At 39.5% G+C, this 27501-nt stretch overlaps 2 protein-coding genes across 2 annotated transcripts in view; both read right to left on the reverse strand.

The window, feature by feature from the left end:
* Positions 1 to 17761, reverse strand: part of kcnn1a (potassium intermediate/small conductance calcium-activated channel, subfamily N, member 1a) — a 92279-nt gene extending 74518 nt beyond the window's left edge. Inside the window, exon 1 of the mRNA XM_074650847.1 lies at positions 17428 to 17761. The gene's annotated coding sequence lies outside the window, so the exon portion shown is untranslated. The remainder of the gene's footprint in view (positions 1 to 17427) is intronic.
* Positions 17762 to 22873: 5112 nt separating this feature from the next.
* Positions 22874 to 23952, reverse strand: insl3 (insulin-like 3 (Leydig cell)). The gene is made up of 2 exons (XM_074649731.1): positions 23694 to 23952; positions 22874 to 23417 (listed from the first exon to the last, which is right to left on the reverse strand). The coding sequence occupies exons 1-2, from the start codon at positions 23884 to 23886 to the stop codon at positions 23215 to 23217; spliced, it is 396 nt and encodes a 131-aa protein (XP_074505832.1). The 5' UTR covers positions 23887 to 23952; the 3' UTR covers positions 22874 to 23214.
* Between the last annotated feature and the right edge of the window lie 3549 nt (positions 23953 to 27501).

Below are 27501 nucleotides of genomic sequence, written 5' to 3' on the forward strand. Positions count from 1 at the left end.
GTCATTAAAAGCATTACGTCCTTCGCGGTATTGAGACAGAAAGGAAGACGGACAGAGGTCACGCAGGGACGAAGACACCTAGTAGAAACCCATGCTATTAACGCACCATTCAAATGACGAACGACTATGAGTGTTGGCGTCACCGTCACAGGAGAGGCGGAGGGAGCGGCAGGGAGGGAGTCCCGTAGCTACATCACATGCCCCCTCCTGCACGTCGGGCACGGGGCTCGGGCAAGCGCGGGGGGTGATTGATAGCGGTGCCAAGACAACATCTCGTCAGGGGCCCGGTGCACAAGGGTGCCTAGCGGAGGAATGATGGACGAGCCCGTAGACGCTACATAAAAATCGAACCCGGCATATATAATACATTCCCAGCTCCCTTTCTTAACCTGTAATGTATAGTGAGAGAAATTTGTTTCGCAGTCCATTGCCGCGGACAGTGATGGATGCCAAAAAGAAAGAGAGGGAAAGAAGAGAGAGGGGAGGGGACGCGGGGTGATTTAGTTGTGTGTGTGTGCGTGTGCAGACACACTGTGGGAATCAGTGAGAAACTCCGCTGTTGAATGTTTTGCAGCCGTACTTTTTGTTTTTGGCACCTATGCACAAATACATAGAAAAGAAACGTATGTATAGAGACTAGGAAAAGTGTTTTATACAGCGATGCGCCAGTCATCTGTTCTATTATTCAATATAATTTCTCTGAGAACATTTACTGTTTATTAAGACTTATATGAAAAGGTATTATCTCATACAGTTATTATTTATTACATGTTTGCATGTATTTGCAACTTTTCCAATGACTCAGTAGGTTTAGTGCCCACCATGTTTCACCATGATATATCTAAGTTTAATCTCATGATCTTTGTCACATGTTGTCCCTATTTTACTTCTTACTAAGTCTATTAATAAGATGAAAAATAAGAGGAAAAAAACAAATGCAATATGTCACTTTGTGCCTTTGTGTAAACATTGGGCTGATGCTACTTAGAAATAGTCAAGTGGTGACGTTCTCTGTGTTTACAGCCAACTGTGTACCATATATGAGAACACTTGGCCATCCATTTACACTTCAAACACAAAGTGAACACGTGCGCCGTTACATGACCCATCATCACATGTCATACTCTGCTAAACATGCACACACATGCACTGAGGGACCCAATTTTTTTACAAAATGTGGTAAATTATTAGCAAATTATTGTTTTATAAAAAAGAAAAAATTATAATAACTACATTTAAATGGATAAGTTAAAATAAATGTATAATAAAATTATTCAAATTCAAAATAAAAGTAATAATTTCATGCTATTGTGTTTTTTAAATGATGGACACATATTCACTTATTTCACTTTATCATTAAAATCTTTGTAGAATCATTTTAAACAGGTTTTGTATAAATGTTTGAATAAATAAATTAACCGATCACAACTAACCACTTGAAAAAGTATATATTAATTCTCATGACGCACCCCGGCCTCCGTGCACATGCCCTCCAATGTGTGCACTGTTTATACCTTGTTAATGTGGACCCACATACCTGCATGTGCACACAACAACACCGACCACCTCGGTGCATTGTTAGCCTATCAAATTGACTTGTCGTCACGAATCTCCCAGTAGCTGATGAATATTAGATGGGAGCGGATAATACCTCGACAGAGGAGGCCTTCCCCCCACCAAGGCAAGAGAGGCTGCACACTCAGCGGTGAAGCGCTGCCCGCTGAGACCAAACCCCGGCTGCTGAAAGATTCCCCTGCAGTTGTGAGCGGGATGCTGTATAATTGTGGGCGGATTTCATGAAACTCTGAGAGTGAGAGGAAGTGTGTCCATGTGCGAGTGTGTGCAAGCCCATATTTTGTGCATTAGTATGGCAGAGAGAAAGAGAGAGGGATGACGAAGAGAGGTATTCATCTCCATCTATCTCCATAAACCTCCAATTGGATTTTACAGCAGTTGCCTCTTCATCATGAACTGCGATGGATTGTATTCCAAAGCCCCGGCTGTAAGAGGAGGATTTCAAGGCTTACATTTTTTTAGTTATATGTGAGAATGACAAGGAGAGAAGAAAAGCTGTGCGTCAGAGATTTTTGTATATACATATGGATGTGTGGCCTTGGAATACAATCCATGCATGTGATAGACTGTCTGTATGGGCACACATGCAGTTGTGCATATGAGGACAAATAATTGAATATGGAATTATTCAGCATAAATAATAGGACGGGTTCTTTCTCGAGTTTGCCCATTTCACCCATTCAGGCTGTTCTCATATACCGCTCGTAGTTGTACCTACGAAAAAAATAATGCACTGTAATTCGTATACATCCCATGAAATCCATTCACATTTAATCCACGTAATTGTGATCAAGTATAAAGAGCGACAAACGCCGCCTATAGGGAGGAGGTCGGGGTGGATGGGCGGGTCAAAACATCAGACTTTCGCCCAGGAGACCAGTGTTCATACCCCTTTTGAAACCAGAAGTCAACGTTGGTTTAGTTGTCACGTAACTTCCGTACTTAAATTACGTCACTTTTGGTGTTATTTTAACCCAAACCACGATCTTTTCCTAAACCTAACAACAGTAGTTTTGTCTCTAGGGCTATCAAAGTTAACACGATAATAACGCATTAAAGCAAATTCATTTTAACTCCACTAATTTCTTTAATACATTAACACACTTTTTACAATTTTTAATTAACCTCTTTTGGAGGTTATAGCAGGCTCAGTTTTAAAGCTAGAGTGAAGATACTGGCAGCATATGAAACTAGAAAACCTAACATAATCCATTGGTACCAACCAAGTCATACTAGCTAGTCGGGAATTAAATAACGCTCCAAAACTTATGTTAAATTTTTGAGAGGAAAAAATGGCATGGCAATATTCAAAATAATAAATATATACATATGTTTGCATAAAGCAAGCATATTTGCCCACTCCCATGTTGATAAGAGTATTAAATACTTCATCAAACACAATAAATAAATCATACGAGCCATTGTATGAGGATGCATTGCATTAAGCCACAATCTGTGATTTGAATATAAACATATCGGTGAATGAACTGGAACCTCCAATGAAACTCAAATTGATTGACACATTATTTTCATACAAGGGTTATCTCTAGAACACAACTAAATCTCACTATAAAAGGTTTTATTACAAAAGAAATGTGTGTAAGACTTGTTTTAATCAAGCCCATATTTTGAATTCGGACCAGTTATAAAACACACGAAATTCAGATTTTTTATCTGTAACTCAAACACTTCAATAATGTATGTGGAAATTCCTCGATGTATATAGCCAGAAGAATTACCGATTGGGGCTTTAAGAGAAGAGTTAAAGATTGAGGTTGTTTTGACAATGTTCCCATTACGTCAAGTCAGTCCTTTTTTTAGAAACTGACTAAAGCTCTTGCTGGAGATTTGAATAAGCAGAGCTGTAAAACTGATTGAAACAGAATCCACATAGCGTACACCATATCATTTATTTAACACGCACATGGTGTACTTAAATTTTGATTTGTTGACATCGTTGCTTTTATTTATATCCAGATCAGAGAGAACTGGACTTGAGTAATTGATGCTGACACATTACAAGACTGCTTCATTGTATATGACTGACAAGCTCCGCATAGCAGTGTATGACACAACCCCCCATGTTATCCAGCTACATCCAGGCATAATGCCAGACGTACCATACATGAACACTCTATATGGGGTTTCCCCTGACACAGAGAGTAGTGGGTCCAATCTGATCCACATGAACAATCAGGCAACATGACCTGTGCACTCTCATTTGTCATTCTGTCTGAGCTGTAACGGAGTCCTATTATGGAATAGTTTGACACTTGTGCATTTGTCTTATTCATGTTCTTGCTGAGAGTTAGATGAGAAGATTGATATCACTCTCATGTCTGTGCGATAAATGTTAATTAGGGAGCTTTAAAAAGGTGCTTATAGGCAGATTTTTAGGCAGCTGTTTCCCCCTGTTTCCAGTTTATGCTAAACTAAGATCACCAGCTGCTGGTGGCAGCTTCATATTTACCGTACAGACGTGACATGGTCTCAATCTCATCTAATTCTCTGCAAGAAAGAAAATGGGAGTATTTCCCAAAATGTCGTACTGTTCCTTTAAGGAAAACATAAAATTAATTTCCTAATTCCTGCTTCAAATTAAAAAGAATAAATATTAAATTACTGGAATGATTTTAATACAAAGCAGAATGCAGCTTTAGTCACCATGGTCAGCAACCGTGCTAACTAAATGTGAAAAAATAAAAAAAAATTTGTGAGTGAATCGGCTAAATATTGCAACAAGTGATATAAATACAAAGAGTACTTGTGAAATTAAGCTGTACGTCCTGCTGGCTAGCTAATCGCACTGCACAGCGCCCATACAGCGGTTAGCGCTGATAACGGCATCCCCCGACCCACGGTGACGGGATGCGCGAAGTGTGACGCCCTGTTTGCGCGGTTAGCACCGTTAACTGCTAGACTCCAGCTCAGAGATCTCCGTGTTCAGAGCCGTGCAGGCAATCCCGCCTGTATGGGTTGTAGCTGCTGAGGTAGTTGGCCAATCACACGTCGTATTAAATCGAAGAACACTTGCGATGATTGACTGCAAGCAAAAGTTTCGATAGGATACCACTTGGGTTATTTCTGTCGATACCTTAAAAAGTACCGATACCCAGCCCTACCACTAATATGACTTTTATACCCAAAACTCTACTGCGAGTAGACTTACGCATTCAAAGCTGAAGAACTGTATAGGAGTACCATCACATAGTATAGGAGAAGGTTTCTACCTACTGTAAGAGGCAAGACTGTAAAGTGTGACATCATGGAGCGATCTTTATTCAAGCTGCTCCACACACTGCCGGAGGAACACCCTCGTGGTTACATCGTGTGTTTGTTCTGTGTCTGCTAACTGCTCTTGTTTTCTGCCTATTGGGAGATGTAGCACACTTGGTAAAACTGCCAGACTTCGGTTTGTTCCTATATTCAAAGTAAAACACACTTTGCATCAGATTCAAGAATGTTCCTGTTTTATTGGTTTAGATGAGTTTTTTTAGTTTGCTGAGCCTCCTGTTACGTTACATTTTCTGTTCCAAGACTTTAATTTCCTTTCACATATAAGAGAATACATTATTAGTGCGCAGGTACTTTTGCAATCACATACAGTACATTTTGTGAGTGAAAGTTATCAACAGCAACGTGAATGTACTAGACGTCTCAAATAAGTACTATGCATCCAACAAGTCACGTACAAACAGCACAGTGGCTTCACAGATTTCCACATGGTAATTTGTAGGCAGAAGACTGCCCTCACAAAAAGGAAGAACAGTATACGGCTGCACGATTAGGGACAAAATGATAATCACGATTATTTTGATCAATATTGATATCACAATTATTTATCTCGATTATTCACTGATTTTAGCAACAACATATTTTATTGCACTTTCACATTAAAATAAACAGAGCACTGTTTTCACTTCCATGCTCTGCTACATCTCTGTTAATGTACAAATTAGGGCTGCACGATGTTGGAAAAAACTGACATTGCAATATTTCTTTCTGCTATATATATATATATATAGCAATATGAAAAAATACAGGAACATTCACCCTACCCCTTTGTTAGCTATATTTTAAAGTTAAATGCTTCAATCTGGTGCACTTCGAGAGCAATATTAGCAACATTAAGAGCTAGATAAACAATTTTATGCTTTTAATTTAATCATAAACACATTGGTTGTAAAGATAATATATATACCCAAAAGTGAAGCCAAAACATCTAGATCACCGGCTGGCTGGCTGTTAGTTTAGGAAGTGTATGATTTGATATGCAGCAGAGCTTTCTATGAGCAGAACACGCATTTTAAACGTCAATATCTCAGGCGATCATGTTCATTTAATTGTGGGAAGACAAAATTGTGATCGCGATTAATATTTGATTAATTGTGAAACCCTATTAAACAGCTAACAAACAAAACATCATGCTAGTGGTTTGATCTTATACACCTCAACAAATCTAGTTAATTATTCCCCAACGCTGCAGTTCCACACAGCTGTACAGCGCTTTAAAGCGTCTTTTGGCCACTTGCAACTTTAATGTTTAGGTTCACTCTCACCTCTCTCATCTGCGTTGTTTCCAGCAGAAGCAGGACATTTTATCACACGCAGCTACAAAAAGAGTTCAATATGACCTACTGAACAACAACCTGGGAGGAACTTACAGAAAACTTATACGGTGAGTCATTTTAACTACTGGGTACCTATTCTAATAGTACGGGGTACATGAGCGCGTCCATTCTTGAGAGCCGCACGCAGGTCATATACAAGCATCCACAATCGACGTGTGCTGGTGAAGTCAGCTGAGACTGTCTTCAGTCGAGCCGTTGTTGAGGGACGCTATAGAGATGTTTTCTATAGCTATCGGCTCTGGTTTTGGCATTGGGTCTGCTCAGTTTTGGATTTGAGGTTGAAATTTATGACACGACCTATAGCGTTTTGTGTCATATTTTGATTTTGATATTGTGGAATGATGTCAATAAATAAATTCATTCATTTATCACACCATAAATTGATGGAAAAAAAGGAACAAATGAATGCATACAAATTCATCAGAATGCAGGAAATTAAGTGTTTGATGCTCAAATTTTCCCCAGGTGTACCCCCCACATGTTAAAATGAAACCTACGCTCTTGGTAATGGGTTTGTTTTAAATACATGCATACATACTTTTTTTTTCCAAAGCAAAAACACAAATGTACCCCGCAGTTGATTAATAAAAGTACCCAAACTCTAAAAAGAAGATTTGCCTTTTCTATTTTGGTTATTGTCTGTACCCCACCAGTGTTGGTAAGTGGTATATGGTACATTTGAAACAAATCACAGCAGATTTATAGTATTAATACAGAACTCCTAACCTCATCTTCCCCCAAACTTCCAGCTTTGTTGCTCAGTAATGTTCATACTGTACCCAGTAAATATAGAATTAAGGTACCTGTTAGTTAAAAAATACATGCAGTATAAAATCTACAGTAAGTTCCCAGATTACATTGTAAATTGAGAAGAACTACGCTGTACGTTGCGGGCCATATTCTAAACCCAAAAATATGCTGATTCAGTCAGCGACAGTGGTGACCAGTACAGACAGTTCTCAGCTTAAAGATTATGTATTAAATATTTGTTCTTTCATGTACTGAACACTGAAACAATGTACTGTACATATTCATAATCACTGTAATGAAACACCTGATCTAAGCTTCCCTAACCTATCCCAACACATCTTGCATGGATAAATAAATAATTTAATAATGAACAATACGTTCACACATCTGTAACATTGCATTCTTGAGGAAGGGGTTTACCTCAGGTTCATTTTCAACTTAATTCATATTCAAATGTGACATAGTAGAGCTCCCCTATTCAAAGACACTGTCAGGCCTCAATTGTAAATAGAAAAGATTGGCACAACCTAATTAGCATATCGAAGGATCTACCCAACAGATGGCCTTGGATTATATTCAAGGCTTGGCTCAAGTTAGTGCGATGGAAATGTCTGACACAGGAACTGCCTCTCTCTGTGTGCTCATGGCTACTAGATACATGTTATAATCATGAATAGACACTTACCTGATCTCCAGGAAAGGGTTTCTTTGGAAACCCTCCAGTGGAGGCGAGCTAATAGTTAACTTTAAGTACATTTGTATTCTGTTACAAAGGATGATTTAAGACTGAATTATTCTCTCTGCAGTGACTCAGAGTGGCTGAGTCCAAAAAATGCTATATATTTTGATACAGTCCAAACATTTTGAATTACTTCATGCCTATGTAATGAATCAGCGATATCCTACCCTAATCAGCTACGGCTGAGCAACCAGCCAGGTACATTACCAGTCTAAATCCTGTAAAGCCTTAAAGCTGGTGACAGGGCCACCAGTGGGTCAGTGGTACAGTAGCTGCCGGAAAATGCATTAGCTGATAAGACGGACTACCTCGTGTAATAGTACTAAAACAGTATAGGTTAACAAGCAGCGAAGGGTTACATTAACATGGGGACCGAACCTGAGAGCTAATGTGATAAAGTCCCAGTTTAAACAGCCTCACTGCTGCGCAATAATGATGAAACAACTGTCTCATGTTTGCATATCACGACAATGAAGTTGAATGAAGAAATTGATCATTACTCTTATTTTTCACTGAAAAACTAATTACCTTATTTTACTAATTAGTCAACAGCAAAATGAATTAGTTACGTTACTCGTTACTTTACTTTTGTTACTAAGCACAGCTCCGTCAATGACGCATTTGAACAACTACAAAGTCTCAGCCACACATCACAACTTCTGTATTTAACATGTAGAAACAGAAAACAGGCATGGTGGTTTAACCCTGTGTATCCCTTTAAAACAGTTGCTCTGATGTCCTTAGAGGACAAAAATGTCCACGTCAAAAAACTGCCATAAAATGATATATTAATATCATTTCCACTGAGTTAAATCTTTTAATCAGCATCAGTCCTGGTTATAACTACCAAATAGTCATTCAGTTTCAGAATTTTAACCCTTCAAATGCCAGTTTATTTACATATAATGCCACTGTTGTTATGAAAAAAATATATATTATTTTCTGTATACTAAATGCTAGGGGGATTTTTATAACAATGCCAAAAGTTAAATTATTTTCTGTATACTAGATGCAATACAACATTGATTTTGATGCATTTGTTTTTAAAATCATACAAAAAGACAATAAATCCATATAATTATTCATAGTTTTTAAAAGATCAGTCATCATAACTACCAAATATTCATTTTCAAAATGTTAACCCTTTAAATACCAGTTTGTTTACATAATGCTATTGTTGCCAATGTTGTTGTTTTTCTGTATAATAAATGCAAGGGGGGAATTTTTTTCCACAGTCTGGGATTTGTCAATTATTAGCAAAAACATTGATTTTGATACAGTGCATCAAACACTGCAGTGGTCCCTTGTGGAAAAATAGCATGCATTTGCCCCTAAAGGCCAACATGAGAAAATGGTTCAATCTGGTGGAAAATGGTGAAAACCACAATTTTGAAGCCAGGGCTCGAGAGTGAAAGGCTGATATAACAGAATGCATGATTTTATGCTGTAATGGCCGTGGGATCAAAAATCGTGGTTTTAATTGTGGCTTTAGTGTCTGTGTTTTGGCTACACCGTTTATTATAGACTTATTATAGGAGCTGCGATTCAACTTCAAAAATAAAAAATAAATAAATTTAAATCCAAATAATGTCCTTAATGCTGCATAAGGGTTAAGCAGCAAGCTTAACATTAGCCTGGACGTTAGCCTCACGTATCCTCACATTGAAACTTCTGCGTTCACACACCCTCCAAGTCTGAACAAAACCATGTGATTTTTGTATGTCGACGTTGTATGTAGCTAACGTTAGCACGCCAGCTAAGACCACACAACACGTAAGTAAGACAACTTTAGAGTTAGCTGGTGTCGCATTTCTACACTTTTGGCTAGCTGCCTCAAGCCTCTCAAGCTAACACGTTCTACAACAGCCTGTACGGTGAACGCAGAAAGACGACAGCGATATCAACCCTCCATCAAACTCCTGCTGTATAGTGGAGACGGGATGTGGGAGTGAAACTGAGAAACCCTGGATTTGACCCAATGTTTTTACTTGCTGAACAAATGAAAAAGACATGAAACTGAAAGAAAGAAGGAAGTCCGATACTTCAAACTCATTAACATGCACATTAACATGGAGTTGGTCAGGCCCCAAACATCACCTTGTCTAACGCTGGTAGACAAATACACAGGCTGATGGAGCTCCTGCATTGTGTATTGATGAGTGGGACTGGATAGGATGACAGCGCAAAGTGAAACCAGAAACCCTTCGCAGAATGAGGCGGGGAGGGAGGAGGCAACAGTGGTGGCTGTGGTGGTGTGATTTAGTATTTTAACATTATCACTTAACAAGACAGGCCTGGCACTCGGCCCCAGTGTGGGCCAGAGGAGTGCAGGAGGTAAGTGATGGTAGAAAGATAGAGAAAGAGAGGAGGAGAAAGAGAGATGTCCAGTGCTGCCAGGCCATTCTTACCTTTCTTATTCACAAGGGAGAAAGAAAGGAAGACAAAACGATATCGAGAGAAAAGGAGGAAGAGAAAACAGAGAGAGGGAGGGAGGGTGCACTTCCACTTGAAACTTAATTATGCATGGCAGGGCAGCTGGAGCGAAAGAGAGGAAGAGAGATGGATGGAAAGGGAAAGAGGAGAGGAGAGGACCCACCTACGCAGAGGGATGGATAGGGGGCAGGTGGAGAGGAGGGGGAGTAGGAAGGGCAAAGGATGGAGATACAGATGAGTAAGAGGACGGGGGGTGAGGGGGTGTTTCTGTCAGGTGTTTGTGGGTGGTGAAAGTTGCAAATACACAAGAGAGGCCATCGTGTTGACTGATCTGCAGGTGATTCTTCTCAACGGTTAATCTGGTCCGATCAAGGAAGGACATTATGAGAAAACTCAAAAATAAACAACGTTCATTATTCAGTATTTTTTCTGCAATGACACAGACAGCCATCTTTACATTAATACAGGGCCATCTATCCAGATGTGTAGACATATGCTCAACTATAGATAATAAAAGCACAAATGACAAAAATGGCAAGTGGAGGCAAAGACAAGAAATTACAGTCCCAAAACATAATTTTCTTAAAATGTTGCGAAAACAAAAACAGATCAATTAATATTGATAATTATGTGGTATCGAGTGCAATGTTGTTCCAGTGCAGAGATCTGCCTTAAGGCCCTGACACACCAAGCCGACGGTCGGACAGTTTGGGGATGTCGGTGAGCGTCTGTCGGCCTAGTTTTTGTGGACCGTCGACTTGCCCACCCGTTGGAGGTTTTTCGGCTGATTCAGCATGTTGAATCGCCGGTGAGAGAAATCACTCTGATTGGCGGTTCAGCTCAAATGAATCAGTGCACGAGAAGAGGAATAGAAGTGAGGAAAGCAAGCCAACGAGTAAAGTCTAGAGGGCACACAGAAGGATCTTCTCATTTTTCATCTTCATCTCATATGATCATTCCAATACACGGATATCTTCGTACGCAGAACGTACGTGCCAACTGGCCGTCAGCTGTAATCACTGCGGTGTGTTCGAGTGCAACTTGTCGGCCAAAACAAAGGCGACGTGAGGCGACGCAACAGGCCACCTGTTGGCCTCTATGAACAGGCGGCCGGGTATGTTTAGCCATACAAGGAATTTGATTCTGGTTTCCACTGGCTCTCAATTTACTTACAGCGCAAGGAACAAATGTACGGAAGGATACGCAACTACAGCTAAAACAAGGACTCACGGTTGACCAAAATGCTCTTAGCAGTAGTGACCTTTGAGGGAAAGAACCAGAGTCCATGATGGAGGAAGCTACCATATTGGCTAAGTCATACATCCAATTGAACATAACCCTTCCCAACCAACACCAATAGAGCCGTCCTTTTCGTATCCATTTTGCCAACTACAACGACAGGAAGCCACTGCAGGAACTGCAATCAGGTACTACGTCACCAAGCACCACCTATTATGCGAGAGAATAGATTTTGTTGTTTTGTTGTTGTTTTTGTAGAGCAGAAAAATAAGACAACTAACATGGTGTGTCCCCGCCCTGTCTTTCTTTTGCACCTGCCGGGTTCAGGTGAACCCTCGTTCTTTTACCACAGACGGGGGCCAAACACTGAACCATTAGGCCTCAGTATTCATTTATGGGTCCACTTACTGGAAGTGACAAAGCGGCTGTGTTTCAATTTCTTAAAAAGCTACCTCACTGTACTGAGACACTGTACCTGCTGTTGTTCTACTCCTCTGGGCTTAGGTATCCCACTGAGTCACACACACTCGCACTCACACACACACACACACAGAGAGGCAAACAAAGCCCAGAGTGTGCTACACGAAAACACACCGAACATGCACAGACACGCACATGCACACCTCAGCTGGCCAGGAAACCCCATGCACTCTCATCCCGTCTTCATCACGCGCCCTGATGGGGTGGAGAACTGGAAGTTACACGAGCAGCTTAGCTTTGATTAGGTGAAGTGTATTGAATGGACTGCTCATGTTTTAACAGCAGCCTCCCCCCCTGAGATGGACCCGGCCGATAACAGTGACAGGAATATCGAAGGAGGTCGGCCAAGGATGCAGTGTGTGTGTGTGCGTGTGTGTGCGTGTGTGTGTGTGTGTGTGTGTGTGTGTGTGTGTGTGTGTGTCAATATCTGTATCTAAAGACATAAAAGATATTTATATGTCAGATGTAATGAATACATATTTTAATACTGCAACACATTTAACAAAAAAGTGATAGACAGCCATAAAAGCAATGATTCCTCCACTCCATTATTAAACTCACTAACAGTGTTTTACCATCCCATCAAGTATAATCCTCTCCTACATCTTCAACGCAACGTCTTCGTCATCATCGAAACAGTGCGCCACACCAGCTAAGTACTCCCACTCAGGAGTATTTTGTCAACATCACATCAGCTACAAACAGCCCAGTCACACATGAGTGTGTGGAGGGATGAGACGGAGGAGGGAGTGATGGACGGAGAGAAAAGAGGTGCAATGGAGCAATAGGGAGCAGCTGTGAAAGAGCAGCTGGAGTAATCGTTTTTCTGGGCCTGCCCACCGCTGTCTCCGTCTCTCCGTCTCTCCGTCTCTCTCTCTCTCCTGTCTCGTTTCTCACCTCTTACTCACTCACACACTTTCTACATGTGTGTGCGAGCTCTGAAATACAGAATGCGTGTGTGTGCAAATGATAATTATTTTGATCAATATTGAGATCATGATTATTATCACGATTATTCATAGATTTAAGGGACACATTTTTATATTGAAATTTCACATTCAAATAAACAGAGCGCTGCTTTCATATCCATGTTGTGCTACATTCAAACCGTCAAAAACTCTAAATGTAAATGTTTTATTGTCATCTATAGTGTTAGGAAATAAATGATTGCATTTCTATTTAAACATGTGATTTGATTATTATCTTGGCATGAGTAGTTTTAATTATATATTATAAGCTGTTTGTAGCTAGTGTTAGGAAGCTAAACAGGTCATAATACTCTCTATTATCTATTTCATATTGCTGTGAAAACATCTGCTTCAAACGACTGGATTTATTCAAGTTTCTCACCAAAGACGACATTTTACAAAATTACATTTGAACGCATTATGATAGCATTATGATTTACCATCGCCCAATACTCATTGTTACCAAGTAGAGTTTGAATGCACCATAATGTGCTCCGTGCTGTCGGCAGACGAGCCGCTCACTGTGATTACTCTCAGCAGCAGAGTCAAGTGTCTGATTAAGTTAGTTGTTCTAAATGTTTAAAGGTTGTTCCTCCACGGCTTATTTTGGACTTGCAGTTGTGACAAATTGCAGCTTTATGTCTTCTTCACTCACACTGAAGAACTTCCACACCGACGTAGGAATATGAGACTGCTGAAAACCGGCTGCTGATTGACGGTGCATCTCAAGCTGTTATTTTAGGAAGCGCTTGATTGATCCAGCAGAGCTTTCTATGAGCGGAGCACACATATTAAACGTCAATATCGCAGTCGATCATGTTCATGTAAATGTGGGGAGCCAAAGTCGTGATCGCGAATTAATATTCGATTAATGTGCAGCCCTTGTGTCAAATACACAATGTGGACGGATACGCATGTACAGAAAACAAGCTGCAGTCTTGGTGCTTACTCCGATCAGCCTCAATTTCACAAGACACTCGTGACTTTCCAGCATCAGATTGAGAGCCGCCCTGCATGGGTGGGCATGTAATTGCATCACGTTTGACTGCCAGGTGAAGTGGCATCACGTCACAGTTATTGTCAGGACAGTTCTAGGGTTACTTCAAGGGAAGTTAACAGTGGATTAAGAAAGGGATAGGGTGCAAGAAGGTACAACATGGTTTGTTGTTCAGCATACAAAGAATTGGGAAGTAAATGATTTGTAGTAACTGTACATTTGCAGGCTTTCAGTAGTACAACAGCAGCAGAAGTGCCTTTGTCAAACTCATCGATTTAACATTTAACAGCATCTCGATTTCAAATAGTACCAGCTCACACAAAACATATGCTGAAGGTAAATGTGAGACTTCTGAATGCTACATTGGGGATGTTTAAGAAAGTGTTTTTATTTTAATCCAATCACAGAGTAAGCAACTGAAAATTAAATATTATACCAACTGTCTTTCAAATGAATCAGAGAAGAGAATAAAAATCAGACTAAACTGACACTAGGTATTATAACACTATAGAAAGAGGTTTAAATGTATTGCTAATGGTTCTGGCTTAGTATCTCACATGCAAAAACAAACTACAGATCCTCAATTATTCAGTGTGCTATGCCATCAGATTTGCCTGTGAGCGTCACATCGTCTGTGCTGCGCTGGTGGCATTCAGCTCTGCAGCTGCAGAACACACTCGCCTGCAGTTGGTTAAAGCGCCGGCTGCCGCTGCCACACTGCCCTCTACCAGCTCAGCTCCATTAGTTCAGCTTCACCACCTCCCAGTGGCCCCAAGGTTGTGACAAAGTGGTGGTTAATGTCTCTGTATGTGTGTGTGCTTCCTGCATGTGCTTCTATTCTTTCACTGGACAGATTACGCGGATATAATGACATGCATATGGAAGAGCGTATAGGGCGAGAAACTAATTAAGGAAGTTGAGGTAATAATTGGCTTTGGTTCAGAGGCCACCCGCTATGGGAATCTGGGGACATTTAAGTTGTAGAAGAATAAAACGGAAAAGTGACACTATATGCTCATGGCCTATTAGAACACAATTTACAAAATATTAATGAGGACCCTCCAAAAAAATAATAGTAGCCTAGATCTATGAAATGATAGGGAGGACAAAAATACTTCTGAGGAGCCAAATATGTGACATTACACAGACAAATGTACTGTAAGAATGGCATGGGATGTTGAAAGAAACACTAAATGCACAAATGTTGATTTTTTTATGAACTCCAAAACATAAAGACTGAGTACAGAGATTTTGACACGGCTCTAATGGAGCTTTATTATAATATTTAAATTTATGAGTCTACATAAAATGAAGAGTTTCCTGGCATCCTGTGATTTATTAGATAATAAACTGTGTTTTTTTTCAATCACAGCATGGCTATTAAAAAGTGCAAACAAATGCATCATCTGCAAAAACAAGGGTTGAATATGGAAAAATATGAAGATATGAAGCTGCATTTTATTAATAAAACCATATGTATATGTACGACTTTCCAACTGTTTTCCCTGTTTATTTGCGGTATCTCATAGTAACAATGCTAAAGATAGTGAAACACTATCCCCAGGCATGCAGCCAGGTAGATGAGGGGAGATCAGAGACAACAAGAAAGCTCTTTTGGTGGCTCTGTCTTTCCTCTCCCTCGTCCCCATGGGAGCAGCGTCTAATCACACGATGCTCCTGAAGCTGTCACTGCTGGTCAGGACGTCTAAATGTTGCCATGCAGAGAAGAAGACAGACCTGTCACATCACTGCAGGAGATGGTGGATGGTGCCGATAGAAAGAAGTTGCACAATATATGGGAAGATGTTAGGGGGGCCCGGTTTACTAGACATGGATTAAGGACTTGGGCCTTGAGTGGATAGTGTGCATCAGCGGAGGTCTTCTGTCTTTTTTAGAGCACTCAGGTTCAGGAGCAGGACCACATATATTCAGTTGATGGTGTGTCCATTGGATTATAAAGTCCAAATGGCCTCATCATGTGTTCAGATGTGATTAATGTGGAGCCCTGGAGGCATTGAGCAGGGCTGCAAAGACAAGATTTGATGTGAAGGCTATCTATATGTAAAAAGGCAAATGTGTGTGTATTGTGAATTCAGCTGAGGGGGCACAGTGACCTTTTAGGACGGGGGGGGCCTGGACCCCCAAGGCCCGCCCCTAACGCAGACGCTGTATACAGTCTATGATCCAAACCAACAATAAAATGCCATTTCTATAGAAGGCACTCTGATAAAACTCAGACAATTAAACAACAATGACCAGCAATAAGTAAAAAGAGCTAATGTTATAGCCTACGGACACCGCTGTGAGTACAACAAGCTATAACGCTACAGAAATAGCCTGACACCAATATAGACCTTTTTATTTCAGTCTGTGGTGTGGATTTGTGGAATGGGCGGAGCACAAATATAAATCACTTTAAAACGCTATACAGAAAATATATTTTTGTGAGGTATATGGTTGAGGAAGAGTTGTAATAAGGGTTGTGATAAGGGTTGGTTTATATCTACTTTTTAACTCCGGATGGATATGTGGGTTGTAAATAAACTTGGGATGCTGTTCATATATTTAATTTGGGATGTAAATAAATCTGGGATAGTTTACATATTATATTATATTATCATTCTATGATATATGAGTTATTAGAGGAGAAGTGAGAAAGGGGTAGGGAAATATAAGTTTTCTTCTACCTACTCCTATTCAGACACTATTACTCTTGTTTTGTTTGTTATTATTTTGTATCTGTTTTTATTTATTTTTATGTTCGAAATAAAGTCATTTATTCATTCATTGCCATTCTGTTGCAAGGGCAACAGCTTTGGTCCACGTTTACTTCCTGTCAGCTATTGCATTAATAACCAACTGAACAGGAAATACGAAGGGACCCATTGAGAACGTAATGAAACATCATCAAAGCAGACAACACAGAAATGTAGGCTAGGCATATAATATAACTATATAAACTGCACAGCGGCTGCTGCCACAGCACACACATATCCAAGCAAAAAAAAAACAAGAGCAGGACTGTTTGCCTACACAACCTTTAGCGCGCACACACATTACATTGCAAGGAAATGTAGCTTAAAGGTCCCATATTGTAAAAAGTACGATTTTAATATCTTTTATATTATAAAGCAGGTTTAAGTGCTTTATAAATACTGTCAAAGTATCAAAATGCTCAATATACAGAGAAATACACACAGCCCGTATACAGAAATTGTGCGTTTGAAACAAGCCGTCAGGATTTCTGTCCATTTGTGATGTCACAAATATACAATATTTAGACCATTACACGATTTTAAACATAAACATTCTAAATGTGTCCCAGTTTATTTCCTATCGCAGTGTATGTAAATAACATCAGCTGACAGGAAGTAAACATGGACCCAAAATGTTGCTTAGCAACGCAATTCCGTTGCAATTCCGATGAAATGCACTAAAACGGAGTGTTTCAGACAGAGGGTAAATACAAGTATATTCAGACAGACAGAATGAGGAAAATATAGTTTTTTTTTAACATTACAGCATGTAAACATGTTCTAGTAGAAACACAAAATACAAGTATGAACCTGAAAATGAGCACGATATGGGACCTTTAAATTCGTTTGTTGTACTCACCTGTCTGAGTTCTCCACAATCTGCTCCAGGTTCAACTTCTCTGCTCGTTCATCCTCAAAGCAAAAGTCCCCTCCAGTAGTCCACTCAGCTTCTCTGTCCCAGTATAAACAGTCCCAGTCTCTATCTGTCCCACCTGGCTCCTCAAAGTTTATAATGATGTTGAGCTAAAGAGCCTCTGTAGTCACAGCTGTTATTGTCAAAAAAAAAAAAAAGTCCTCACACAACTCAATGAAGGTAAAAGTTCTTCAGTGAACATAGAAATCGCTGCTCAACCGATTTCATCTTTTCAAATGCTAGCTAGTCTAAGCACGCACCTGTTGCTGCTGACGCTAATTGGATGTGTTTGATGTGCGTCACTTAGAGGCTCTATTGAGTTAATTACTGTAGATGTAACCTCTGTTTTAACAAGCTCTGCCCTCTAGTGGCCGCACACACACCTGCAGCTTCTCCTCTGCTGCTGCTGCTGATGATGATTTATCTCCTTTCTTCTGTTTATTCTCACACAGTTGATCAGGACTTTTTAATGTGACATTTGTTTTTACTCTGTAACTGATGTGACTTCAAATGTAACGAACTTAGCGAAAAAAATACAATTATAAAAAAAAAAAAACTACTACAAACACACAAAACAAAGAGTTTTAAATGTGACCAGCAGTACTTTCCCTTTACTTCACAGACACTTTGACACAGCACTAAAAAATAACAATTATTCTTCATTATAATTAAAGGGACTGTTTGTAACTTCTTATACGTATAAATCAATCCGGGTTCGTGTCCCATGCGTGCTCTCGTGTGGCTACGCTGTTCAGACTCAGACTCCAACACAAACTACACAAAAGCACCAAAACCGCAAAGTTACATCTAGTGAAGCCCGTCTTGCAAAACAGTGTTGGCCGCGGTCGGAGGACGCGGGGGAGACCGTAGCTTTGGTCTCCAGGGCTCATTTTACAGCTAAACAGTACACTACAAGATGTTTCTGAAAACATGACAGTAACAGAATATTGATTCATATTTGATCAGCGCTGCCTAGTTTGACCGTTTGATCAGAGTTTGCGAGTGATTGACAGCTGCTCAGAGACGACAGGCTCCAGCTCGACTCTGATTGGTTGTTTTCCTCCAGTCTGTGAAATCTTGCAGATGCCATTAGGAGCACCGGAGGACACATGTTTGTTTTTTCAGATTACCTGTCTCATGCACTACTGTCAGGATATAGTGACCTTTTATAAAAAATAACTTTTTTAATCATATTCGCTCCATTTCTACCCACTGCAGCTTTAAATGGACTGGAGCCATCGTTAAATGTAGGCCATTAGTTACACCTGAGCTTCTCCTGCTATCACAAATCAAAAACTACTGCTGTAAAAGTTCCTTTGCAGCAATTCTCCAGCAGGTAAGTGGTCAAATGTCCTGATGAAGAGCTATTGCTAAAAAAGACAAAGCAAGCAGTATGTTGTTGGAGGATAAGTGCTTTTTTTTACAACGTTATATCCCAAACATTGTTTGTATTGACAGGTTATTACAGCAATCTCTGCAATTACACTGCAATCAAACACCCATTTTGAACCGCATGATGAGTTGTAAATATCAGGAGGAGCTAAAAGAAAGCTTCCGCAAAAACATCTCCTATCCTCTGATCATGGCAGATGGCAGTATATAAAGTCATGGGAGAGTTTATTAATGAAAATTCAAACTTTGGCATCTGAAACAAATAAGCACACCCTGTAGCACCAGGTCAATGTACAGTAGATGTACAATTTATATGAATACAAGTAAATGTGTGTCCTACAAAATAAAATCAGATTTGATTTGAGACTTTATGTGATGTTTGATGTTGTCACTATACTTTTATTTCTCACATGGATCAGATCAGGTTGAATAAACAAATAAGCTTGCAGTGTAAATCTCATTTTAGGGATTTTAAGATTGAGACACTTCATGCAAAGACAAAGACCCCGATGCTGAGGATTTGTTTGACCCAACATCTGACAGATTGTGTTACGTATAGAAACAGGCCTGGAGCACTAATAATAACAACAGATATGTCAGTCATCGTCTTTACTTCTGCTCCCAAAATAAATCAAAATGTGCTTTGATAGATAGACTTCAAATGGGTTCCCCGGTCTTGCACACACCCACACCATTATGTCCAAACATGGACACACATGCAGAGTATATGCACATGAAAAACAGGAACACACACACTTACAACGGAATATAGCATCTTTAGCCTCGACACTTTTACTGTTGGAAACAAGAGCACTGAGAGCCATTTCATTTACATGCAAATTGACACCCACCGGTCCACCACACACAGTCTCCTGACTGCCTGGCATGTATGTGTGTGTGTGTGTGTGTGAGTGCCTGTGTGTTTGCATGTGTGTGAGCAGTGTAGCTGCTCTGCTGGCACTCAGCGAAGGTGCTATTCTGTCCTGCTGCTTTTCCTGCTCACTGGAACTAGACACAAAGAGACAGAAAGAGATAGAGGCTCTGATTTCATTTTCCCTATTCGGTTTAGCAGCTTTTTCAGCCGACAAAACGGCCACAAACAGGAGCCCATCAAAGAGGGCCCCATGCAGCCTGGGGTTTGTCATCTCCTGTTGGCACTGAGTAATGACGGGCTGAGGCCTAGAAGTGTCCTCTGATCAGATTTCTCCTCTTGTCACAAGGAGATAAAGGATCACTTGAGGTGATTGAGCATTTCACAATAATGAGCCTTGAGAGACTGATCATTACAGCAGGAGGGGGAACGGGGCTGTAATGACTGAACTTGATACAGCAGCATTGATATTCAGAGGTGACGCCGCCCGAGTTGGCAGAGTGAACCAGTTCCTCACCAGTGACAACTGGGAGAGGTAAGAGCTGCAGTCAGATGAGGAATAGCACATCGTTGGAAATCAGATATCTGTCGCTCTCTGCTGGTTTACACGAGGCACTGCAGAAAATCTCTTCATTAAATCACTTCCTGCTCTCTCCTGCATGCACTCTGTGTAAATGTGTTATATGATTATATATTTGAGATTTATAGAACAAGATTTGCTGTTTTCAGTCATTACGCTCCAAGCCGCTGGAACAGCCTTCCAGAGGATCTGAGAGGAGCTGAAAATATTGATATTTTTAAACTAAAAACCCATCTATTTAGTCTGGCTTTCATGTAGTGTTTTACAATTTTAGTGTTTTTTATTTTTATTTATTTATACTATTTTATACTCTATTTTACTCATTATGTTTTATCAACATTTTACTACTTTGAGTAACTTGATCATTATGACATTTGACAATTCATTTGTTAATCGCTTATAAAGCACTTTTGAAGTGCTTTTGATTTGTTTGATTGATTGATTGATATATTTTTGGTATTTTACAAGTAATTTTCTAATAATTGTAATTATATAATTTGATCTAATTATAGGGAAAATGTTTATACACAGTTGTTGATTTCCAGTAGAATTTCCTCAAAAGAACTCAGAAGACGCAAATATTTATTAATTATTCTTTTTGTTATTGAAAACTTGATTCTCCATATATGCAGAATTATTGTTTATTTGTCTATAGACACATTTTACATTTTTGCATGTTCAGCTGGCTAAAATACTGTCTAAATTATACGAGCAAAGAATTATTGGTATTTGGAAGTGTACCAAGTGAACACTCTTTCTATTCCCTTATAATTAGTACCACCTATTTATTTCCTTGAAATTAATTAGGAAATTACAGACCTGTATAATAAAGTGTTTAATTTATAGTTAAAACATTTTATGTAACTGAAAACATTTTATTTCTCTCAGTTTAGATGTCCTCAAATGTCATAATATCCATTTATTTACTTGCTTACTCATTTATTTTTTTAATTATTGCAGGCTCAAGGACACAGCTTTAGAAATTGCTAGATGTTGTAAACATTATCAGAGTTTTGTATTCTCCAAGCATCTGCATTTAAATACTTCCAAACTAAATTATCTGCTTACTTCTTGATCTAAATTTAAAATTCATCTTGTTTTTTTTTTGTCTGATAACGCACACAGCAAATAAAACCAATTATCCAAAAAACAATTGTACGCACAACGCAATCCATCCCTCCCCAAATAAAACCAATTAACCAATCAGTCACTGTAGGCTGATTCCATTTGCTATTAAGCGTCATTTAGTGAAGGCTGCAGTATAGAGTGGCAGATAATCAGCCCCACATTTGATTATCCATTGAGAGAATTATACACTGCTCAGTGTGAGGAACTTGGCCGCTTTACAGAGATTATTTCTGTTATTACGGAGCTGAATGGCTCGGCCAAAGGCCTCAATCCGATTTAGTAGCACTATCGGAGAGAGCACCAGTGTTGTAAACTGCACTCACACTGTCGCATCACTCAAGACTCATGTGTGTGCTTGTATGTTCCTCGATGTGTCTATACCTGCAATCTAGTTTAATTGACCCGTTTTCAGTTTCAAGGTTAATTTCTCTGCAGGTTTGATTATTTTAATTAACGATGGAAAAACACTGTGTTACTTAATGTTGATTGGTGTGTTGGTGGTTAGTTTATTAAATCAAGATGCACCAGTGTTGACTGATCTAAGCTACAACTAAACTGTGCAATTAACTGATGACAGATGAATTACAGTAAACACTGGCAAAACCTAAATACATATATAGTATATATATATATTGTATATATATACACACAAAAAAATATACTTTTGATTTGGTTTAAAGTACAGGAAGTACTTGTTATCTTGAATCAATTGTCCAGGTGCCAACGTCTCTAACGTATCCAATGTGGGGTTTAAAGGTCTTATTGATAACATCTTTATGTAGACAAATATATTAAAAAAATATAATAATAATAAATCTACAGAGCCTTAAGAAAGGTGCTGAATAAAAGTATGGCTTTTCCTGAAAAAGATTATTATGATTGTGAATTAATCATTTTAATAATTTTTGCAGGTACAAAAACGTTTTGTTTATATCCGTGGAAGATATCTGACGTTTGGTTCCTACATCTAACAAGGCTTGTGAGCCAGTAGTATAACGACGTTGGTATCACGGGGTATCTCTGGGTCGTCAGTTAGTGTGGAAAAAACGGATAAATGGTTGAGATTGACGGTAAGTGTCTGGCAACGTCTTGTTGTGAAGTAAATGCAATGGAACGGGGAGGGAGAATGCAACATCTAGTAACTGAATATTAACAATGTTATCAATAGCACCTTTAAGTCTTGTACAGTTAGAGAAATGTAAACATTTTTACACATTTTAAAAGATGCGTTTAAAAGAGTTGAATTATGGGAAGTGTAGGATCCAGTGTTTTTAGAATTTGACCCATGGAGACTAAAAAGTCAAGATATCTCGCAATCTTGTAATATTGTGATCCTGCATTGATAGTTTTTTTTTGCATTTAATTAGACAAACTTCACAAAAAAGCTGAGGAATTACAGACAACAAATAAACGCTCATAAATAATCATCAAAAGCTTTATTACAGTGCAGTTTGAGGGCTGCAAATAAACTTCTACAATTATACAGAGAATACATTATATTAACACAAAATAAACAACAATTTCCTTTTCAATTTGAGTGATGTTATTTTTTTCCCTGCAGTATGGGATGTAGTAAATAGTTATTTTTATGAAATATGATCAAGTATCTATAATGTGAAGTGTTTGCTAGAATGCTACATCATTGGAAATATAGCAAATCATTCTTCTCAAGGATAAGGCAACTTAGTAAAGGTTCCTTTAAACAACAGATCAGAACATTTTAAGACAATATTTTTATTGCATGACAAGTAGGGATCTACATCTAGCAAAACTGGATCAACTCTTTCATGCTGCATCCTTTCTCGCAGCAAATATCAGATATTTTCCCAGCAGATCGTCTCATCCGAGAGGACATGGGGTACCAGTGAGGAACCAAGGCGGAGACACCCTTCTCCCCGTCAGACTCTGTAGGGATGTGGTCCATCTCTGCAGCCTGGAGCTCCTCTGCGGAGGCGGCCTGGTCCCCTGTGCAGAAGAGGTGGAAAAGACATCTGGGATTTAGAGAAAGCCCTGGACATTTGTGGTTTTGTGCTTGAAAGTTCTTGTGAAATTAAGCGAATAAAAAGGTCATTATGTATAGCCAGGTCAGATATTCAAAAAGTTCCCAAATGTTCCTACATCTCAGACCCGTCTCTAAATGTTTAAAATGTAAAATATTTCTCATGTCTATCCACAAAGCAGAAGTTTTAAGCATGCAATGGCTCTAAATCAATGCATCTGATGTCTGAAAAAAGTACTTACAGTAGGAGGTGTATTGATGCTGCCCATGTGCAACGTCCGGGATGCTTCTCCTCAGCCGAGAGTTACCGCAAGACGACACGGCCAGACGTATCAGCTCTCTCCCACACATCTTAATCCTCTCCTGTGCTTGGACCACGCACACTGCAGCCACCAGCACCACCATCAGAGACACCAGACACTTAGCGGCAGACATTGTGCGATTGTTATTGCTCCTCAGTTGGTCAGAGTGGATGAGAGGTGAGGTTGGGGTGTGACTTATGAGGAACTTAAGGGGGTTTATATAATCAATGTGTGATTTCAAAAATGCTGAGGCCACAGAGTCTTCGAAAATATGTATTCAGCCTTGGTGAAGCCTTCTCCTCAAGGCTGAAACTCTCATTGAGATAAAAACCTGGTCTGACAGTGATCTACGGCTCCATCTTAAAAACATCATAGGTATTAAGCGAGAAGTTTTGGCGAGTTGTTTTGGCCATTGAGAAACATTGTACTGCACTTTGGAACCGAACAGAGGTCTGACTTTGTTCATTAAGTAGAAGTAAAAAGCATTTCAGATGCTAATAAGAATCTGTGCTTGCGTTTTTAATTTCATTTCATTGACATCCTTCCAAAAATCCTGTTTTGCTCACAGCAAAGCGTCATAATTCACATTATTGCAGTGAACTATTTTCCTTGAATATGAGTTGCTTTTGCACCTTATCTCGACATATCTTCAGGGACGGCAGCTAATTGGAACGGAGCGCGACGGGCGAAGAGATGTCAAGGATATTGACGCAACCACACGGTCACCCTAGGACGTACTGTATGTTGCTTGATCACGCCAGAGATGACTGTTTCATATTTCCAGCACTGATGAAAAATATGACAGGTGGCACTTTAACGTCATAAATGTACTTCTGGCTGTGCTTGGCATTTTAACCTCTAATGACGATATCCTTCGCTGGTAAGCAGTGATCGGTTCATCGAATTCTTATTCTGTATTTCTTGTAGAAGGTGTCATTCAAGTTAGTGCAGCCACATATTATAATTGATTTGGATCATCACAATACTGGCTGTACCACTGACTTCATAATTGTGATGGTCACAGCCACACAGGGTAATCCTCATTAGTTTGCCATCTACAATGTGCAGTCAACCACACCTAAACAAGTAACATCACATAGTTGGGTTTGATTTGGAATCTGTTTATTTGCTTTAAACCTTACACTGTTAGATTTGATCTGTAGGCTACTTGTAGTCTGCAGACAACGTTGGTGGAGAACAAAACAGAGCTAGAGAGAGAGAGAGTACTGGACTCCAAATAAATGCAAATGTTTCTGTGTGTCTGCTGGCTATTTGAATACCACCTGTTTGCTAACACTTATTACTTAAAATCACTTATTACTGCTTTAAGGTCATTCAAAGTTATATCCTTGTGTATCAGTGCATCAAGTACATATGGTAATCACACTATTTTTTTTTAATTATATGTGAAATATCACTTTTTTATATGCAAAACCTTTAATCAAGCTGTTGATCTTTATATATCCCCAACATTACATGTGAGCATGTATCTGTCTGTGTCTGTACTTTGTCCCTCTTGACTGCATCTATTCCTGTCCATTCAGTCGTGGCTGAGTCACATGAGACAGCCAGAGTCTCTCAGTACTCTTGAGTTTTAATTGATGCTGACGACACTATTAAACCACTGGCATCTTTCCCATTACCTTATCCTGTAATACTATTAGACAGACAGCGTCGTCCCTCAGACGAATGAGCCAAGTGTCTGTTAATAGAGATGGACTTCAAGATCCACTTCTATCTAAAGGGAATGTGGATGGTGATAATAATAGTTATGATAATACAAGAATGCTATGCAGAAGAACAGTTTTCTTCTTTATTAAGCAAGGAATACACTTTCTCATTTTTTTCCATTTTGAAGGGTCTTGAGAACATGTAGGCTATACTGTATATTATTTGCCTATATATAATAACATCTAAAGGCTTCACGTAATTTTTCAAGTTTTCCAGCCTGTTTGATTATGTTTTGTTGTATTTTTTATGCACAACAAAGAAAAATAATCACACAATAAAATGTTAACACATTTTACAGAATTTGCACAAACTAAAAATGCCTTTAAATGCAATTTTTACCATATTAAGTTACACATGTTCATGCACAAGAGCTGTCAAATTGGTCTTCATATTTCAACTATTAGGCTACCGTTGTGTCATAACAGAAAAAATTTAAACAGAAATTGGACAGTGGACAAAGTGCACTGCATGCAGAAAAGGTCGGAAAACAAGGAAGCATTAGTTATATTATTCTGATGACTTGCCCCGATCACATTGAACATACAATACAGTCTTTAGACATATGCAGTAATTATGTTCCATATGGGTGAAGTCAAGGTTTAATGCTTCACAGGGCTCTGCTTTCGTAGATCAGGAGTGACCAGCAACACATCTTCCGTAGAGTTGTAAAGAATGAATGAATCAGCAGGTGTTGCATATAGGAGTTCCTGACCAAACAAAGAACTTATTTCCGTTCCCTTAAATCTGTCCTTTTCTCTTAAAACCAGTGCACTGAACAGAACAGTCTTGAGCCGATCTGCTACAAAAACTTGTTTCAAGAGGAAACTGTAGTCCATTTCATTGAGCAAGTAGCCAATAGGGTGCATTAAAGAGGACCAATTATGCTTATTTTCAGGTGCATACTTGTATTTTGGGTTTCTACTAGAACATGTTTACTTTAATGTTCAGAAAACGCTTTATTTTTCTCCTACCGGCTGTGCTGCAGAAACTCTTTTCACCCTCTGTCTGAAACGCTCTGTTTGAGCTCCTGCTGTTGTGATTGGTCAACCGAACCAAACTCTTCAGACTCCGCTCCAGCTCCGCTCTAACTAGCTTTGTTTGAGGGCATGCCAAACTAGCAGCTAGGCAGGCATTATGTAAATGTGTTACTTGGTGACATCACCACGTTACAGAAGAAAAGGGAGGACTTCAAGCGAGGCGTTTCAGGCAGTTCAGGAGCAGTGATTATAATACATTTGCTTATAGCTCTCTGGTGCCCAGGACAAGAATTGGTTTAATGATCTTAGCCAAAGAGCTCAACACAGCCAGCAGGACACTGCAAGGACGGTTTAACTGCAGGACAGAGCCGTGCTTGATCCTGACATCTACAGGCCAAGAACACGGAGCTCAGCTCTCACTCCCTGCTGCGATTATGCCAAATACTGACATGTTGGATGACCTTTATAAGTGCCATTGCACATGTAACTAGTATTAAAAAAAAAGGTGCACCTCTTTTATCCTGCAATATCAAATTGATCTGCCATCATTCATGAAAGTAAGCACTGACATACAACCTGATGGTCAGATTACCTCTGCCACTAAAATAGTACAGTACATGACTGACTTTTTGCCCTTGTCTGACCAGGCAGGAGGCGCAAGCGCAAATCCCGGTAATCCTTGACAAGAAAATTACACTCATGCTCTTGATCGCTTCTGACACCCTCCCTTCTGCACCTCTCGAGCACACTGAGTGACTGGACGACAGGTATACCATTTTGCCGACACATGAAGCATGGCACACGGAGGAGCTTTGCACTATAGGGAATATTTCTCAGGTGCACGTAAATCTGAGGGGATTTCACTGCATGTACGCTTGTATTTCCTTAGTCTAAATCTACTACAATCCACCATGGTGTTTAAACTGGTTTGGTATTAAAATCAAAGTTATACTGTCTGTTGTGCGGAGTATTAAGTAAAATGTAGTTGTCCAATATAGTTCATTAATAGCACTTCCAATGAGAAGAGTTCTTCACAAGCA

The sequence above is a fragment of the Sebastes fasciatus genome, chromosome 11 (assembly GCF_043250625.1).
Source record: "Sebastes fasciatus isolate fSebFas1 chromosome 11, fSebFas1.pri, whole genome shotgun sequence".
NCBI classification, from domain to species: Eukaryota; Metazoa; Chordata; class Actinopteri; order Perciformes; family Sebastidae; genus Sebastes; species Sebastes fasciatus.

Bases quoted from the DNA above. Each gene is read 5' to 3' on its own strand.
- insl3 (XM_074649731.1), bottom strand. From the start codon at position 23,886: ATGTCTGCCGCTAAGTGTCTGGTGTCTCTGATGGTGGTGCTGGTGGCT. The intron at 23,418-23,693 runs GTAAGTACTTTT...TCTTCTGCACAG, and splicing joins GCATCAATACACCTCCTACT to GGGACCAGGCCGCCTCCGCA.